The sequence below is a fragment of the Balaenoptera ricei genome, chromosome 1 (genome assembly GCF_028023285.1).
Source record: "Balaenoptera ricei isolate mBalRic1 chromosome 1, mBalRic1.hap2, whole genome shotgun sequence".
Taxonomy (NCBI): domain Eukaryota; kingdom Metazoa; phylum Chordata; class Mammalia; order Artiodactyla; family Balaenopteridae; genus Balaenoptera; species Balaenoptera ricei.
Window position 1 is genome coordinate 119,562,486 of NC_082639.1, and position 20,373 is coordinate 119,582,858.

General features: G+C 40.2%; 1 protein-coding gene across 3 annotated transcripts in view; it reads left to right on the forward strand.

The window, feature by feature from the left end:
• DDR2 (discoidin domain receptor tyrosine kinase 2) overlaps positions 1-17,461 on the forward strand; it is a 161,862-nt gene extending 144,401 nt beyond the window's left edge. For all 3 annotated transcript variants that reach the window (XM_059935227.1, XM_059935219.1, XM_059935235.1), the window contains 6 exons: positions 256-479; positions 1,853-1,980; positions 4,420-4,611; positions 4,906-5,140; positions 7,039-7,188; positions 10,589-17,461. In XM_059935227.1, the coding sequence (XP_059791210.1) occupies positions 256-479; positions 1,853-1,980; positions 4,420-4,611; positions 4,906-5,140; positions 7,039-7,188; positions 10,589-10,723 (1,064 nt within the window). In that variant the 3' untranslated portion in view covers positions 10,724-17,461. The remainder of the gene's footprint in view (positions 1-255; positions 480-1,852; positions 1,981-4,419; positions 4,612-4,905; positions 5,141-7,038; positions 7,189-10,588) is intronic.
• The last annotated feature ends 2,912 nt before the right edge of the window (positions 17,462-20,373 follow it).

Genomic DNA, 20,373 nt, shown 5'->3' on the forward strand with positions numbered 1-20,373 from the left:
ATTCCACAAGATTAACCAAGGAGGTTGTTAATGATCACATAGTATGAGGAGAAGATAAGAGATAAAATGGTGCCTACATTCTGGAGGCCACAAGAAAGAATCTCCAGAGGAACCATTCTCCAAGTAAGAATGTCATGGCATAGGTTAGTTAGGCTGTCTTGGGGGCATGTTTTAGCTCTCCTCTCAGATTTCCTTTCTTGAAGATCTCTCCAAAGAGACCCCTTGGAATGAGACTCATTGTCCTTGTCTTCGCAGGCTGCAGTGGCATTGTGAAGCCAGTCCAGCCCAGTGGGCCTGAGGGTGTGCCCCACTATGCAGAGGCTGACATTGTGAACCTCCAGGGGGTGACTGGAGGCAACACCTACTCCGTGCCTGCCATTACCATGGACCTGCTCTCGGGGAAAGACGTGGCTGTGGAAGAGTTCCCCAGGAAACTCTTAACTTTCAAGGAGAAGCTGGGAGAAGGCCAGTTTGGGGAGGTGAGCTGATTCTTTGAGTGGGGCCTCCAGTCCTTAGTAGTTCAAAGGAAGTGGTTGAATAAAAATGGTCAGTAGAGAAAAGTGTCCCATCCAAAGTGGATTCACACCAAATGTCTCCTCCACTTGTCTCTCCTTGCATTGTTCTCTAGAAGACTAGTACTGGTCAGCCTCATCTTTGTCAAATAGCTGTGGAAATCCTGGGAATTCTGATTTCTGTATAAGAGTTTTTAAAGCAGGAAAGTCACTAGACTTAGATATTCTGAAAAGCATTCAATATTTTCAAAAATTTTTACAACAGGTTACAAAGGGTGGGGACCCATAAGATGTGATCATCTTTTATAAACTGTCCAAGAACATCCTGCTGTTGGATAGCCACTTTGTTTTTTTCCCTTTTAATTGGAGTTACATGTAAAATGGTCAAAAACAACCTCGCCCCTGCCTTTGGTCCCAGAACCGGCCACTAGGGAATGAATCACTAACCAAGATAAGGAGGAGCACACGTCTCAGTTGCCCTCAGAGTGATGCATGTAATATTTGACTTTTCACTCTTACATCAGCCACATGAGCCTTCTGAGAATTCAAGGCAATGATTTAAGTGGCAACAGAAGCTCTTCAACACCACCATCTAAATTCCAAATGTAATTTGGTTTCATAAGAATATGTTATTGGTTTCCAGCATGGGTAACATGCTTTAACCTTGGGTAGGTTTCAACACCACCATCTAATTCCACCGCCATCTAAACACCAAACACCACCATCTAAATTGCAAATGTAATTTGGTTTCATAAAATATGTTATTGGTTTCCAGCATGGGTGGCATGCTTTAACCTTGGGTAGGTTTGGTGGTGGTGGAGGTAGAAGGGTCCACGGCATCTGTCTGTGGTATTATATACACTCATTCTGTCTCCTGGGTTGAAAACACAGGCTTGTTCTACAGTTACTAATGCCTAGACATTCCTGATAAGGCTAATCCCATACTAAGGGCTTACCTTAGAGAAGAAATTGCCTTATGTTTTGCACGATCCCATAACTAAACTTCCTTGAATCAAAGTTCAAGTATTTATACCGAATAACATTTTATAGTGAGCTATGCTGTAATAAAATACCATGTTATAGATTCAGTCCCATATTTAATGTTCCAATCATTGTATTTCTTTTATAAAGCAGTAACATATCACATTAGCTGGGTACCTTACCATTTTCTTAAATCAGTTATTTGAGTCAAAGATGTGTTACACGTATCTTCTTACTGGTCTTTTTGATTATTTTGCCTGAGTTGTAAGAGTTAGTTTATCTCCAGGAAATGCCCAGCAAGAGTACTGAGACATCTTCAGGAGAAATGATGATGCTGAGACTAGATGACTTTTGTCTAGGTTCATCTCTGTGAAGTGGAGGGAATGGAAAAATTCAAAGACAAAGATTTTGCCCTAGATGTCAGTGCCAACCAGCCTGTCCTGGTGGCCGTGAAAATGCTCCGAGCAGATGCCAACAAGAATGCCAGGTCTGTGGTCTGCATTTAAAATTTTCCTTTATGTGTTTCGTCTTCAGGATCAGGAACACTCCTGGAAACTTCTGAGCAATTTGTTTCTTTTTGAGATGGGAAGGTCTGTGAGCTGCCTCACATTTCCATTGTTGTGCTTTATTTTTCTGATGGGTCAGTAGTCCTCAGCTTCATTCTCATCTCTCTCAAAAACAAACGTACATTTTCTGTTGGATATGCTACACATTTACTTCCTAACCCCCTTTGCACAGCACTGTACACCCCAACATACACTAAAGTCCAAATACGTACCTCTTCAATCATTATACACAGACACACTCCTGAATGTCATTACCTCCCCTTGCAGATTTTTCACAATCACACACATCTTTCTTGCTAAGTTTCTCCCATTCTCCTTTTTTCCCCACATCTCTATTTACTTTCTCATCCCCTTTTTTCTCTTTTATGCTCCTTTTCTTCTATGTCCAGCAACCCCCCAAATGAGAAGCTACCTCTACTTGGAAAAGTATCCATGGACCTCAAAGCAAAAGGATCCACAGTCCTTTAGCAGTTTTCCAAACTGGCTAATAATCTCTTGGATCCTTTACTACATAAATTGCAGTTTCCAGCCACACTCCGCTGTCTGACAGCCTTTCCATTACAGTAATGGTGAGTTAATCCTCACCCAGAGAGGCATGCTGGTTGAAAGCTGGTTGTATGTGTCTCAGAGAAATCTGCACATCTGGGTAACATATGTATTTCCCCATTTGTGTTGGCTTGATGTGTCTCACTGATATTCAAATTTAGAGAAAGTTTATGATCCCTATTCCTTAAATTATCATAAATTCCAAGAATGGTGATAGGGTTTTATTAAAAGTCTTGCAATTGATAGGATATGGCATGAAGGAGAAAGAAAGGCAAGGGAACAGAACGGTGGAGGTTTTGGAATTTTAACTGCGAGAATTTCAATCTTAATGATACTAGTATGAGTGAAAAGGGACATCCTCTGGGTCCCATAGAGAGATAGAATATTCCTGATATTAATCTTAGCACGTGATTGGAGAAGGTGGCAAGATGAAAGAAAAAAACTATGGGATGTGACAAAGCCTTTGCCCGTTGTTTATTTTTGGTGACGTTTGGTGTCCCGCCTGTGCCCACTCCAATTTAGCAATGATGGATGGCTTAGGCTCTGAGCTCTCCCAAGCCATGGACCCCCTGCTGGGTTTGAGATTGAAGGGGTAATGAAAGAGGAGAGGTGTTGTATCAGGACCACACTGATTTCAAGGATTTTATATTGACATAGTATGACTTCCAGTCCAGAATTCCTAGAAAACTCACGGGAGATTTATAACAGATCTGCTGCAATAGTTTTGAGAATGTGGGCTAGTGGTCTCACTAACCCAAATATTGCTACTTGGAAGGTTATAGCCCACTTTGTGACTCAAGGGTGGTTGTCACCATCTATTCAAACATTATTAGTTTCGGCCAAGTGAGTACTTCTTTTGAAATGACCCTGCATTACCACCATGAACTTTAAATAGCTGTTTTGAACAGGCTACTAAATATGTGTTGTGACTGACTGCTGGTGCACCCTGCATTAAAAGAAACCAGTATGAGAAAATAAAAAATTATCAGATTAAACCAGAGTGTGGTTATTCACTTTATAAAAAGTGCCTTCACTTTACTTACAGAGTGACTCCACGGCTTTTTGTTTGTTTGTTTTTCTTTTTTGGGGGGTGCTGCATTGGGTCTTTGTTGCTGCATGCGGGCTTTCTCTAGTTGCGGCGAGCAGGGGCTACTCTTCGCTGCAGTGCGTGGGCTTCTTGTTGTGGTGGCTTCTCTTGTTGTGGAGCACGGGCTCTAGAGCGCAGGCTTCAGTAGTTGTGGCACGCAGGCTCAGTAGTTGTGGCTTGTGGGCTCTAGAACGCAGGCTTCAGTAGTTGTGGCGCACAGGCTTAGTTGCTCCGCGGCACGCGGGATTTTCCCGGACCAGGTCTCGAACCCGTGTCCTCCGCGTTCGCAGGCAGATTCTTAACCACTGTGCCACCAGGGAAGTCCCTCCATGGCTTTTAAAAAAGGTAAAGACCCCAGTGCACTTAAGAGATGACTTTCAGTTGAAGGTTTTATTTTTAAGACTAGTTTTTAGCAACATATATTTGATTTAGCAAATATTAATCACTTTCTATGTGGCAGGCCTTCTGTTGGATACTAGGGATGCAAATGTGCATGTCACGGTCCATGTTCCCCCTGCCAAATTATAGTTGAATAAGGGTGCATCTCATTCCAGGATGAATAGAATGAGACAGTTTCCAGGTACCAATTTCTCTGTTCTCTCAAAGGTAATCCAAAGGGAAACAAGACTCAGTATAATGGTTAGGACTAGACTTTGCTGTGTCTTCTTTCCCCTCTTGATTCTAACTCTGGCAACCTCTGGTTTATCTATGTCTCTGTCCTCCAAAGGAATGATTTTCTTAAGGAGATAAAGATCATGTCCCGGCTCAAGGACCCAAACATCATCCATCTCTTAGCTGTGTGTATCACTGACGATCCTCTCTGCATGATCACTGAGTACATGGAGAATGGAGATCTCAATCAGTTTCTTTCCCGCCACGAGCCCCCCACTTCTTCCTTCAGCAACGTACCCACTGTCAGGTAAATACGCCAGGTCTTCTGTCTCTTCCCTGTGTTCATGAGACTAAGCTGGGATCTGAAGGTGGGGAGCAGTGAGCCTTAAAGTTCATCATTGTTCTGGAATGGTTGGGGAGGTTAGTATGCAGGGAATAATAAAGCAGCTGTCCTTTAGGGGAAAGCAAAGAAATTCATAAAGAATAGAGAAGGGATGTTGAGGTTGGAACCCTAGTTTGTTGGTACCAACTATAGGGTGTGTACCTTTCACAGCTTCCTCTTTCCAGAGGCTACTTTCTCTCTTCCTTTATATTTCCTCAGTTATGCCAACCTGAAGTTTATGGCTACCCAGATTGCATCTGGCATGAAGTACCTTTCCTCGCTTAATTTTGTTCATCGAGATCTGGCCACACGAAACTGCTTAGTGGGTAAGAACTATACCATCAAGATAGCTGACTTTGGAATGAGCAGAAACCTGTACAGTGGTGACTACTACCGAATCCAGGGCCGGGCAGTACTCCCGATCCGCTGGATGTCTTGGGAGAGCATCTTGCTGGTGAGTTTCCCGTGTTTTTGAGCTCTGCCCTAGCAACTGGCATGTAGGCAGATACAGATGTCATGTAGGGGTGCACCTGAGACAGCAGGAGGCAGACAAGAAATAGACTTTGATATTTTCTCTGACTTGAGATGATTTACTTTGTGTACTAATTATTATTTTTAACACTTGCCTGTTTCTGCTGGTAAAATATAACATGCTTACTGTAGGAAGTTTGGAGGAAAAGGTTAAAAATATACCCATAATGAGAAGAGATTTAGTACCATTTTTTTAATCTCTACCCTTTCCAGCTACTGACTTAATTAATTTAGAGTATTAAAATCTTGTCATTTAAAGAACTGTTATCCACACAAAATATTTTTCTTCTGTATTAATTTCATAACCATGTTTCTAATTAATTATTTAGATTGATCTCTATATTTGTATTTTAATGATTTTCACCATTTACTTTTTAAGGTCCTCATTCTTTGCTTTATAATTTTTATCCAGCTCTTGGTATTCTGGATCACAAGTGAATACGTTTTTTCCAAATGCCTCTTAGAGATATATCTTCTGACCATGCATATTTGGGACAATTTACTGTTGATTTTATACCACTTAGCTGATTTATAGAATTATTAGACTTTAAACTTTTACTTCCTACAATGCTGTATATGTGTAATTTTGTCTTTTGTCATTTAATATTGCAGAGAAAAGCATGATAGTGATCTAGTTTTGTTAATTTATTATTAATCTGTTTGTTTCTTGTTCATATCTTATAGGGTTCATAATTAATATTGAAATAAGAAATGTATAGTTATTCCCTTCCTCTCACCAAGATAACCACTATTAATATTAATATTTTAGTGTATTTCCTTTGAGGATTTTTTCTATACATATATTTCTCTGAATATATGTATTATATATGTAATTATTTTACATATTGGGATGATACTATGCACATACAATTCTCTCTCACTGGCAGTAAATATTCTTCAAAAACATGATTTTAATTGCTGCATAATATTATATTGTGTGGATATATCCTATAATTTAATAATGTCACTATAATTTGATACTTAAGTACTTCCCAATTTCCTTCAATTATAAATGATGCTGTGATATATACCATTTTATGTAAATCCTTATAAAGTTCTTTATCATCTATATAGATGAATCACGTATTTTACTCATTTCTAATGCGATTATTAAGCTTTGCTCCCTTTAAAGGTATTGTGTGGTGTTGTAAAAGATTATTAGACCAATATTCAGAGGGTTTTGGTCCAAATCTCAGTTTTTCCATTATTAATGGTCTTGTTAACCTGGGAATTTTAGTAAACCTCTCGTCTCACTTTTCTGATCTGAAAAATAAGGATAAATAATATCATCTACATCAGCACTGTATTTATTGAATAGAACATATGCAAGTATTTAATACATGCTGATTGCATCTGAATCTCATTGCTGTCACTCGTTAGTCTATCCTTCAAGACTGTGACGATCATTGAACAAGGACTACTCCGGGCATTTACACTAGATTTCTGTATCTCTCACATAGAAACAATTGCTTCCCATTCTAATTTTGCCTTTCCCCTGGGCATTTCTCCAAGGCTACCCTAGATCCTAGAGTTTGACCTTCTAACATGCACTGGGAGAGTCAGATAGCTTAGGGCTGCATCCTTTTCAGGACTTGGATCTCATCTCCAAGAGAAGTAGACCTCAGCAGAGATCCTGAGGGTGAGAAAAGGACCTGTAGCTTGGCATCAAAACAACTTCCTATTGTTGTTTCCAGATCGCCCATGAGTATCTTGGCAGTCCCAGTATTCCTTGCCCTGGGTTTAAAAGTGGCAAAACTCCAGATTATGAAAACCTAATCAGCTCTTGTTGTGCACAAATTATTCTTTTTCTTATTTAAACAGGGCAAATTCACCACAGCAAGTGATGTGTGGGCCTTCGGGGTGACTCTGTGGGAGACCTTCACCTTTTGCCAGGAACAGCCCTATTCCCAGCTGTCAGATGAACAGGTCATCGAGAATACTGGAGAGTTCTTCCGAGACCAAGGGAGGCAGGTGAGAACTGTTGGGGGTGGAGAGATGTGACCTTGGGTGCTCTTGAAGGAGAGAGAAAGAAAAGTTCTGACTTAACAGGATAGGTCTGAGCTGGAAAATGGGCTACCTGGATCATAGTTGTTTGTCACTAATTATCCAGCTAATGTAAAAGACCAAGAACTTTTGTCACTAATTATCTAGGTGATATGAAAGACCAAGGTCCTCCCTAGGCATCCATACACTCTGCTTTATCCATGTGTCAACCCATTGGTCATTGGAGAACATGAGGGGTCCCCTCAGGCTGCTCCCCAGCTCAAAGATACCAGAAAATAAAATCCTATCTCTCATGTTTGATCTATTTCCTGGTCTAGTCTGTATGGTTTGTCTTCCTGGTTGAGAAACATAGGAACAAAAATGTAAGCTTAAAAGTGAATAAGGGATTTATTAGCATTCGTTAAAAATTTGGTTTGGACTGTCTAGAAATGTTTCTCAACTTACATGTCCAGAGACCTTCAGATGCATCCTGGCCTTGCTGTTCTTGGAAGGCACCTCTGGACCCAGCTGCTGTGGCATCTCAGGACTCAGGAAAAGCTGGGCTTCTTAGCTTACAAGGGCCCCAATTCCTAGTTAAGATACTACAAGATTCCTTTGGATGACTCAGTGTTTAAAGTTCCTGTGAGACGTGGGATTGAAAGCTTGCTGGTGGTGGGAGCACTGAGCCCCCAGGGTGGCCTGGCTACAGCACACACTTGGAGCGTGGCATCTCAGGCAGGAAGATGATAACAGTTGAGAGGGAGAAGGCTCTTGCAGAAGATTAAAAGTAGATCCTCTGTGGTTTAAATGGATCAAAGCAAGCAAAAGATAAGGGAATGACTAGAGATTGTACAATATGCAGCTTAAAAATAGGAAAGAGGGGTCCTAGAATTTTATCTTGATACTCTGCAGATATTTTGGTAGCAGGAGATCTAAATTATCTATCTCGGTTATGAGGTAATTGCCTTCTTACCTTGGCAAAGGGCAGATTTACTCCAGTGTGCATGAGATAAGAGAGTAGACCAAGGAAAAATGTTTTTTCTCCTGGTCTAGTAGCACATCGTGGCCACCTGGTTGACCTACTAGATTCTTGTGGCCAATTAAAGGTGGTGCATTCAATTAGAAAGTGTAATTTTATTATCATAATGATTCTAACTTGAATACATCCTAGAATTGTAGGCAAAGGGAGGAATATTTTAAACCTTTCAGTTTCCCTCATCTTATTATTCAGTGACTGAAATCCCACATGGAAAAAAAAAATTTACATGAGGCAAAATTGAACTGTCAAACATTCAGGCAAGAAAGGCATGCTTCCCCTCCCCCCACTTTATGTCCACTGTCTGCTTTGCATTTGAATAGTAAAGTCAAATATTTGACTGAAGCCAAGGCGAAAGCCAAATATTACCATTATATGCTGAGTAAGCTTCTCACTTATAAGTTTAAATTTTTGATAAAAGTTTATTTAATTTAACATATGAACTTACTAAACGTAATTTATTAAATTTGTATTTTATTACAATTTACAAAATTTAATTACTTTAAATTTTATTAAAATTTCAGTATTCAAATTTTAAAAGTTTGACATTAGAATTAAGGACAGTAATTTCTCAACACTATCAGCTGCTAGATGGATTTTATGGTCTCTAGACTACACATGTGTGATCTAATTTGTTTTCATATGGCACAATGTCACCAACTTGTTGAACATAGCAGATATAATGCAGAAGAAAACTTTTCAGTAGCACAAATTCTAGAAAGAATCTTATACTTAGGGCTCACAGCTTAAGCAAATCTTAAATCTTTTGTATTCAATTGGAAGTCTATAACAATAATTTCAATAATTTTAAAATGTATTTGACATTTTTGTTTTCAATTTATTTTTACAAACTGTAAAGAATTCTCAGATAGCACTTTTCTTAAAAGCTCACGGTCTAAATGGAATTAAATAATTAAAAATTGGGACTTCCCTGGTGGTGCAGTGGTTAAGAATCCGCCTGCCAGTGCAGGGGACACAAGTTCATGCCCTGGTCTGGGAAGATCCCACATGCCGCAGAGCAGCTAAGCCTGTGCGCCACAACTACTGAGCCTGTGCTCTACAGCCTGCTCACCACAACTACTGAAGCCCACGCTCCTAGAGCCTGTGCTCCGCAACAAGAGAAGCCACCACAATGAGAAGCCCACACACCACAACGAAGAGTAGACCCCGCTCACCACTAGAGAAAAGCCCATGCACAGCAACGAAGACCCAATGCAGCCAAAAATAAATGAATGAATGGATAAATAAATAAATAAAGTTTAAAATAAAAAAAAAAAATGAATGCTCAAAACCATCATGAGATATCATCTCACAACTTTAGAATGGCTGTTATCAAAAAGACAAGAAACAACAAGTGCTAGTGAGGATGTGGAGAAAAGGGAACCCTTGCACACTGTTGGTGGGAATGTAAATTGGTGCAGCCTCTGTGAAAAACAGTGCGGAGGTTCCTCAAAAAATTAAAGATAGAGCTACGTTATGATCCTATGATGCATGACATAAGCTGGTGTTGGTGTGGGAGAAGGCAAGATGGAAATAGTTAATAGTTTACTAGCTGCAAATGTTGGACCCATGTTTCAAAGAGCTTGAGAAATTTAGGTTTGCTTCAGGAATATGTCAGTATACCAAGGTGTTAAAAAACATAGGTAAGGAAATGGCAGCAATAGATTACAGGCAAGCAGAAGATGACCTGGAGTCAATAGAGTGGCATCTTGCTGGTGGAAGCAGTCAGTAACTGGTGCTTTGGGAGTAGAGCCAAATACAACTCTAGGCTGGAATTCAGGGCAGGGCTGTAGAGGGGGTAAATGTACAAATATTGGTGAATAATGTAAAGAAGAAATCCAATCTTCTCTCCCTGGGCCAGTACAGGAGAGAGGGAGCACAGAGGTTATGGTTAGGAGCTACATGGATATATCCCGCATCTCAGTGACTAGGATTTTATTCCAATAAAGGAGCTGAGGCAAATAATATACTTTCTGCCCTTGCCATGATTGGCTCAATCAGAATAAACCTCATCGTGGCTAGACTATAAATAGAGGATTTGGTGTTCTAATCACTTGCTTTCCAGTCTAAGATGTCTTCTTGCTTCAGTTTCATCTTTTGCATGATGGTAGGGACCACAGGATGGCCCATCAGGAAATTCTGCTCCAGAGAACTGGAAAAGACAAAAGGAATGGAAAAAGGGCTGATGGGATTTAGAATTCTCATGAATAGGAAGAATAGACACCCCACCCATTTCACTTTCCAAGTCCAAGAAAATGGGGAGTGGGCAAATCATACTATGATGCAACTGCTCTTCCTTTCTCTGCGCTCTTCTTAATATTCTCATTTTTTTGTCCATTTTTCTTTCCGAAGACTTACCTCCCCCAGCCTGCCATCTGCCCTGACTCTGTGTATAAGCTGATGCTCAGCTGCTGGAGAAGAGACACCAAGCACCGTCCTTCATTCCAGGAAATCCACCTTCTGCTTCTTCAGCAAGGGGACGAGTGACGCTGTCAATGCCTGGCAACAGGTCCTCCTCACAAGACCTACCACTCACCCACGCCTAAGCCACTCCATTTGGACATTGAATGGACCTGAGAGACAGAGGCTTGTTTGCCTTTATCTCTTTCTGTCCCTCGTCTCCCTCCACTCCACTCCCCCACTCTCTACCCCGACACATATATACTTTTTTTTACATTAAAGAACTAAAAAAGAAAAAAAAAAAAAGCCTAGGGCAGAATAGGGCAGATAAAATCTAGTAAAGAATCTTACTTGATATACTAAAAATGTTGGATAACAAAGGCTAGATAATTTATAAAGGTTAAATATGCTTGTGTTTATGAATGTGCAGATTCTACAATATGTTTTACATGTCACCTTTTGAAAAAGTGGTTTCAGAAAGAAAAACTTGAAGAATAGTAATGTCTTAGGAAACATGAGATTAGACTTAGGGAAAATACTTGGTAAGTGTGGAGAATCTGATGAAATGGTATTCAGTAACTAGTCACCAATGGTTTAATTTCCTAATTTGGCCTGTAGACGTGTCCTGAACTCTGCATTTTCCTCTCCTGGCAAAGTAGATGTTAACATGCTTGAAAAAACCCAGCTCCTTGGAATGGGTGTTTTGTTCATTCATGGCAGGGATCAGGGTTGAGATCTATATGCACAGGAAATACAGAGGATGTACATAGGAAAGAATATCTACTGCAAGGCTATATGAACAGGAATCGTCATTTGCAAAAAAAAAAAAAAATGCCTCGTGCATGGAAGTATTCTTGAATAGAGAATGGACACAGGAGAAGAGGCCTGTGGAGGACAGGTAACAGATGTGATATTCATTTCTGCAGAGGGTCCTCCTCTTGTCTTGTTCAGACATTTTCAGGTGTGTGTTTTAGTGAGAGCCTGATTTTGAGTGAGTACAAACTGTTGTTTTTTGATATCTTGATCCTAGGCCTTTTGGTTCATCTTCTCCAAATCTTCCAACTCTTTTAATGGATGAATACCCAATGGAACCCAAGGGCTGGTGATTGAATTTCTCAGGCATAAATCTGAAGGTCATGTACAATAGGGAATAGATATGTTCTGAGCGCTCCCAAAGGGTTGACTGAGGACCAATGAGGGGAAGTTACAGGGAGATTGATTTCCACTCCTTATTAGGGAAAACATCACCGGAGGTAGAACATGCAAGGATGAATGGGCTGCCTCCAGAGATGTGGAGTCCTTTGTCACTGTCCTTTTGTCAATAGGGTTTCAAACCTAAGTGGTTGTGGGAGATGATGTTTAATGTCCTTTTAACCCTAGGAGTCCCTTGAGAGGAGCAGGTTGAGCGTGGAGGAGTCATCCACGGCTGCTGCTTGGTGCTCACACTCTTGCCTTGGAGATGGTATGACCAGCAGAAAAAGAAAGTTTGAGGCTCTGGCTTCAGAATCCATGGATACTGATAACACTGTCAAATAAGAGTCCCCTCAGAACAGATTCTGAGCTTTCACACTCCACAGATCCTCAGATTCAGTAGGAAACAGGAAAAGAGAACCCTCAATTCCCTCTGAGGAGAAACAAGAAAAGATCACAATATAAGCTTCCCAAACTTAGAAGAAATAGACTTGACCCCTTGGGTCTGCTTCTGTTGCCTTCACCCAGCCCACCTTCTACACAGTCTCTCAGGAACTTGAGTGTTTCCCCCTGTCCAGCCTTCAGCGTTGCTCCAGGCCACAGCAGAAGCATAAATCCCCAATCCCCAAGATTCATTTTGTGGGTCATCTTCCTTCCCCTAGAAAATACCCTTTCCCCATGGTGGTCTTGTGAGTCTGGTCTTCAGTGTATCCCAGGACTAACTTTGGAGAGAACGTCAGTTTGGGAGCTTTGACCCTATTTCTGCCTCAAGCCAAGTGTATCATCTTGGACAAGTCACTTTGCCTCTCTGGACTTTTGTTTCTTTATTGGAACAAATTAGATGAGATGGTCTTGAAGTCTCTTCCAGTTCTGATATGTTCAGTGCTCATCGGATAACTGGATCTACAATTGATGCAGACTCAGTTATCTGATCATCTCCTGCTCTGAAGATCGTGGTCAGCAAAAGAGATCATGTAGGGAAGCCACTATAATCGTAGTAATAGTAACACCTGTCATTTGTTCAGTGCTTTAAAGTTCACCTTGTAGTGTACCACATACATTATCTCATTTGATATATGCAGGACCAGACATGTTCTTTTATACTTGGGACCTGCCACACTCTCCACATTCTCAAGATCAGTGTTAACTTCATGTATTATTCAGAGTTCTCCAGAGAAACAGAACTAACAGACTATATATGTATATGGAATTGGGGGATTGGCTTACACAATTATGGAGGCTGTGAAGTCCCACAATCTGACATCTGCAATCTGGAGATCCAGGAAAGCTGCTGGTGGTGTAGTTCTGAGAACCAGAAGGCCAATGGTATAAGTCCCAGTTGAGGGCAGGAGAAGACTAATGTGTCAGCTCAAGCAGTCAGGCAAAGAGGGCAAACTCCTCCTTACTTTTTTCTTCTATTCAGGCCTTCATTGGATTGGATGATGCCCACCCACATTGGAGAGGGCAATCTGCCTTACTCAGTTCACCAATTCAAATGCTAATCTCATCCAGAAACACCCTCACAGAAACACCCAGAAATAATGTTTAATCCGAGAGCCACATGTCCCAGTCAAGTTGACACGTTAATCATTCCACTTCAGTAGAATCATAAGGACTTGCAATCAGGGCCTGTAGCTTATTCTCCTTTATCCACGTACTTCTGGCAGGAGTACATCCAGACCAGGCCATGACTTCCTATGTGGAAAGAGGAAAGACATAATTTCCCCTTCCTTCGCCTAATATCTCTCTACTTACTTCTTTTTACAATTCTGCCTCGATACACTGCATTTCATGATCCCATAAAAAGTCATATTTAAAATGAACTTAGTATGTCTGGATTTTTCTGGCCTTGAGTCATAGAGGTAATCTATTTCAAGCAGCTGGCAAATGTGTATTGTCAGGTACAGTTATCTTTTTCTGAGATGAGGGAGTCACCATCTTCTGGCACTAAGGCTTTGGTACTACAGACACAGTCTTAACTTCTCCCTTAGTCAGACCCATCGAGTTTAGCAGCACAAATCTGAGAGACCCAACAGGGCGCAATGGCGAAGGCTTAGTATGTAGACTTTAAAGGTAGCTGGAATCCAAATTAGAAGAATGAAGCTAGGAATTATGTAGAAAAGGAGATAGGAAAAGGGATGAGAAACTGTGGGGCCTTGTTACCTTTCTAGGAAGTTATCCTCTTCATGATATATGTGAAATATTTTATGTCCAGATTGTGGTTTTGGGGTAGTCAGATTTAAATATATACTTTTGCTGGTGAAAGTGCTGATAGCTAAGTCCAAATCTTGATGTGCTGTCCAGACACATACGTGCTAAGAAAAGATCTGGAGTAGAAAGAGGCCCCCGAGGGGGAAATGTGGTTTTAATGCTATGGAAAGATCACTCGCAAATGTATAAGACTGTATGACAAAGGGCATTGTATAGAAGTGGAGCAAAGGATGAATAAATGAACGTTCATGTGACTGGATGGGGCACGTGAGAGTTAGAAAGAAGGCTACATAATAAAGGATAATGGAGAGTGCGTGAGAAGGACGGGGGAGGTCAGGGCAAGCAAGATAGACACAGGGGGTGCTGTTGAGAATCCATTCTGAAGCATGAAAGCAGATCTCTCTGAAGAGGGAGCCGAGAGAGGACAGAAAGAGTAAGTGTGTTGAAGATAAAAGATAGATGTATATGGAGAGAGAAGAAACTCTGGATGATAGAGATTATAAAAATATTTATTTAAAAAAATGAAAAGTCAGGTGCAGAGTATGACATGGAAGGGAGCTTTTCAGAGATTTAAGAAAAGGGAAGCCCAGCATGAACATAAAAACACACAAGCAACCACCAGGGAATGACCTTTTCATCTCACAGGAAGTGGGAGAGGGAGGCAGTTTGAACACGTGTGTTCTAGACCACCTCAAGTACTGGGGTTTAATGGTGGTGAGAAGAAATCAACTCTTTGTCTGAACAGGACATGGCTTTCCCAGTGCTGCTTTGGAAATGAAGACCAAGAGATGGGGAATTTATGTTAGCTCGTGAGGCTTTGTGTTCCCTTCTTTGCTTCTGTTAATGAAATCCATTTTAAATAATGCTCATCACTGTTGTGCCTAGAAAGGCCACAGGGAAACATTGGAACAACAGGCTTAAGTTAAACTAGACTAAATCTTGTTTGATATCTGCACAAAGAGGTACGTGCCATGTTGGAACCATGTGTTTTTCTAGTCTCATCCAGACTTCCTACAAGAAAGCCATGATGTGGGGCTAAGCCGTATGTTTTGAGTAAAGGAGAACTGAAGAAGGGGAAAGAGGTGAAGATGTTCCAAGGAAATAGTCTAAAACAGAAGAGCATCTGTTTTGCCCAAATATACCAAAAAAATGAAGAAAATTACAGTTAAAGCTTAAATTACTCCCAGTATAGAGGTAGTAAGGCTTTGATCCTAAATTGAGTTTATAGACCTGGAATTTGCCATCTTAGTCTTTTCAGTAAGACCTCTGACCTCTGGCAGTGCATATGGTAGGTTTCTGGAAGACACAGATCCAGATCCATGCTGGAATTTCCTTCTGAATTAAAATTTAACATTTTTATAGAAACAGATGAATGTCTTTTCCACTTGGTAAATGTCTTGGAATGCTAAATTGAGATGGAAAGAGACTGGAATGGTTAATGTTTATTGGATTTCTGGCATTTTGAGTTCTCTGCTACAATTAGCTACATTGCTTGGCTCAGACCATGGTGGGTAATTTGTTTAGTTGCTGTATCCTTTTTTTTTTTTTTTTCAACTTGTTATTTTGAAATGCTTTAAGACTCACAAGAAAATAGTACAGAGTGGCCTTTCCCTAACACCAGGCTTTCCCATTGATCACATCTTACATAACCATAGTCCAGTTTCAAAACCAGAAAATTGACATTGGTATAATACTATTAACTAAACTACAGACCTTACTCAGATTTCACCAGTTCTTCACATGCACACATTTCATTTCTGGATAGTTTTAACCCTTGCCGAGTTGTAACCTGGTGTTGCTTGGTTACATCAGGAAAGACATTGTCTGGATACAATTCTATAAAATCCCAAAGAGAATATAACAAATTAATCTGTTCCTTTGTCAATAAGCAATATCCTACCTAGACTGTTTCCACATTTTCTGACTAGTTTGGCTGTTCAGCATCTGAAACAATCCAAGAACAGCTTAGAAAAATCAGGCAACACAAAGGACAGTAAGATCCACAGCTCACTAGCTAGGATAGAAGGAAATTAATTATAGATGGTTTCTGCAGTTCCTACGAGTAGGATTTGTATGATGGCAAGGAGAGGACTTTAGAATAAATCAGTATTTTGGTCAAGAGCTAAGGTGACACTTCATTAATGGCACCAGGGAGAGCTTTCCGAAGGAATAGAGTACAATGGTAGAGACCCCTAGTGAGTAGCAAAACACTATTCTCAGAATAGTAGGGAAGTTTCATTTGCCTAAAAGTCTATTCTTAAATGGAATAGCAACCACATTGGACCAAATAAGATGCAAACACAGCTGCAACCTGGCCCAGAGGTTCGGATGGGATAGGGGAGTTGAAACTCTGGTTTTGTGGATTACAGCTTTGAGTTTTGTGATGGCATTTTTAAGCTGCCCTGTTTAAGAGTCACAAGATTATACCTGAGTTCACCTCTGTATACCCCATGTCCTGTAAAGTTCCTAACACATAGTGAGCACACCACAAATATTTGCTGAATGTTGTTTTTTGAATGAATAAAAGGTAGAAGCAGAAACTTGTCATCTGGCATAACTGGGGTGAATTTAGGGAAAATTGCTTTTCTGTAATGTAGAGGGTTTATTTTCAAATGAGGAAAGAGGAAAAAGTGCCCAGACTTGTACCTGTAAGTTACATCCTCCATTTCTAGGTTTAATGATGGTGAAATTGATCTATGGAAATGTCTTATTCTTTGAGGTATTTAGACAGAAATGCAAGGTACTTCTCTACATGGCACCCCAACAAGAGCAGGGAGCGACCCTGGCCCCAAACCCAGCTCTTTTGGAACAAGATTTTTAGTTTCTCTTGCAAACACCTTGTCAACAACTTCACAGGCCTCCAAAGGAGAAAGATGGGAGTCCCAAGCTAGCCCATGCTTACCCACATTCACAATTTCATGTAAAGGAATTTGCAAAGAGACTCAAGGGAAAGCACAAAGGGATAAGGTAATCATTTGCAGTGAAAAACTGTTTTCTTGAAAAGAGGCTTGGAAATAATTGAAAGTTGAGTGGATTCCTACAAACGCACCAAGAGTTTGTAATCTAGCCTATTCATTTTATGTCCTTTACTATTCATGATATCCTATTCTTCTACCCCATTGTCTGGTAACTTTTTCTGAGGATTGACTTTCTGAAGCAATGTGGTGCACTCTTCCTATGAGGAGGGAACATCTGGGCTTTATTCTGCAGGCTTTGGAGGATGATGTGTCTTGTCAAGGGGTAAATAGCAAACTGATTTAATTTTTGCTTAAAACTATCTTAGTCATTCCAAAATAGAATGCATAAAAATTCTCTGTATTAGAAGAAGAAATGAGATATACCAATTGTATATTGTCTTTTCTTTATTTATTCTCTGTAAGTCTGTCAGATGATAAATTGTAAATAACGATGATTAAAGAAATATGCTACTGATGGATCCTTTTTTCTGTGAAAATAGCACTGCTTCTGGGCTTTATTACCCTTAACTCCTTACTCCCTTACATCCTTTTTGGAGAAGTGATGGGGGGTGGGGACACAGTTGAGGGGTGTATGTGGTGTGGATGCCTGTTTGTTGAGGGTTATCCAACAGAGGGTTATTTACGTAGGTCTCACATATATTAGTTGATTGTTTATTGGAAGAAAATCACCTTGGTCCCTGGCATATCCAAACATACTAGAGATTGGGATTTTATGTTTTCACATTGGTCCAGTTCTAGGGAATCTAGTCCAGAATTAGGGATCCTTTATTATTGTTGTTACAAAGTTGTCTTGTTTGATACACAGAAATCCCTTCTAAATCCAAATATTGTCTGTCTCAAGACTGCTCAAGCATACAAAAAGCAACAAAAAACTGAACAACCAGAATACAGACTCAGTCTTCATAATAGAGAGTAGGATGGAACCACCCAAAACAACATACGTCTTACCTGGTCCCTGAAGAATACATTTATACTTTTAATAATCTGAGTAATATGAACTTATTTTTTTTCGGTGACAAACATAGTAGGTAAGGGAATGGATATAAATTCCCAGAGAATAACCAGAGGACTCATGAATGTACACTCTGACCACCAGAGTGTCTGGTTTGATTCCAGGACTAAAGGCCAGGTGTTCAAGTATCGGTGTAGTGAGAGAGGGGTATTGGGGGTGAAGGAGAAAAAAAATAAACAGGAACAGCAGAGATGCTCAGAGAGGTACAATTCTATTCTCAACACCTATTGCCTAAGTTTAAAGGCAGATATGAGTGATACATTTGCATCCATATGTGATAAGCCATAGATACATATTATGCATATATCTGAAAATATAATTTGTTACCGAGGACAGAGATTATGTCTGCTCTTTTACATTTTAACAAACAACTTGAAGGGCACTGCATGTTTTAAGTGCTAAGAACTAGAAAACTGACATATCTCCATTTATAATTTTATACTCATTTGTATTTGAAAAAGTAATGTATACACTTATCCTCTGGTTCTTGAGTCCTCCAGAACAATAGCTTCTTATGTATAAGCAACATATGACCTTTTACTATCTAATGAAATGGGTAAAATCCCACTCTCAAAGTAGTTTTGCACCAGGCTGGTTGTATAGTGATTTGAAGAAAAAAAGAGATGAAAGACATCTACAAGAAAAGTCACGTGACCCCACTGGCAGCTGTTCTTTTGCCCCTGTTTGCAAACCAGAGGGAAGTTAGTTCTGGAGAGGATTATAAGGGCCCAGAACAGAGCTCTGTTATGGAGGCTAAAGATAACTTTACTCATCTTTATCTACCTAAGAGCTATTTCAGGCACGATAAAAGAAATCAGAGATCAGTTTCAGGGTTTAGGGTAAAGGCAGATTTATTATATGAAGTAGTGAATAGAGAGTCAAAGGTAAAGTGGTTACATTTACTATTCCAAACATGGGGCCAAGGACTGGGATAAATGGGATAACTGTGTACCATGTTTCCATCTGGTATTTCCAGGAAAATAGTCCATGAACAATACAAACTCAAGGTGACTAGTTTGAGATGATAAAAAAAATTACATTTACTTACTTGTAAATAAAAATGCATTATGACTCTTATTGAGCAGTATCCTACATGTGATAAAATATTTTTAAAATACAAAATTAAATGTCTGTCATCAACAGAGTTCTATTCTCCTTGTCTCTCTGGCACCTCTAGCAGTTCAGCCTGTCTTTCAAAGGTTGCAGAACCTTGAAAGTAGCAACTTTATTTGAAAGAAGGAAGAGGAGACCGAGGTTTCCTCACTTGGCTTGGATGGACGTCATGATGGAAGGAGACTGCTGGTCTTGCTCTGAAGTCTTCAGGCCTTAAGTCACAGTCAGTCCTACACTGGTTGTCATCCTAAGATTGTGAAGATGGTGCATCTTCACCTTATTTGTAGGAATGAGTTTTTCATAGGATAGCCACACAACCCTTGTGTCCCCTCTCTTATTCGTTTTACAAGTCATCTCTGAGCTCTAGGACACTCTAAAAGGAGACTTCGGGTCTAGATTCTAAAGTGTGGGGTGTACCGTCAGGCCTTATAAGATGGCTGCTCTCTTGCTCTCTGTACAGCCCTGCCCTACCTGGCCCTGCCTCACCCTTACCTTATGCACATGACTGCCTCCTTCTCCTAAGCTGAAAGCTTAATTAGTAACTACCTCTATGATCAGCCCAACTCCCAGCTAACTATTGTTCTAGCCCGAGGACCAGAATGACTCCAGTATGTTTGATCATCAACAAGAAAATCTGGCCCTTGCAATGGTTGCTAACCCAAAGAACAAGACCTTCCAGCAGTTTCCCTGGCAACCAAGGAGCTCTTTTGATGTCAAATCCCCTATTACTGATAACCTTCTCCTCCTCTGTGTAGCGAAGATTGCTGCCTTGTCCTGCCTGCTGTTGGCCATACACAGTGGGGTGTCACTCCAGGATCATTGCCTCTGACTTGTAAGGTTCCCTGTGCAATAAATAATTGATGTCTCTGTAGCTGACTTCCGGTTCTTTCTTTGGTCTAGCGACTGGGCAGTTGCAAGGATTGCAAGACTGCAGGGTGCAGCCCAACATGGGGTTAATTTTACCCTAGGACTTTGAGAAAATATTATTAAATTGTGGCCTCTTAGAATAGTTGAAAGTGGGATTAAGGATAGGAGCTGAGTTTTACCCAAATAATAAAGAAGAATTGATAATTTAGGAATCGAACCTTTAATAATCACATTTATTCTTTCAGTCTAATTTTATTGGTATAAGATTTATCTCATACTAAACTGATACCAAATTAATCAAAACCTCTAGGGTATTCAAAAGCCAATATAAATGATCTCAGTCATATCTTTCAGAGATCATTGCT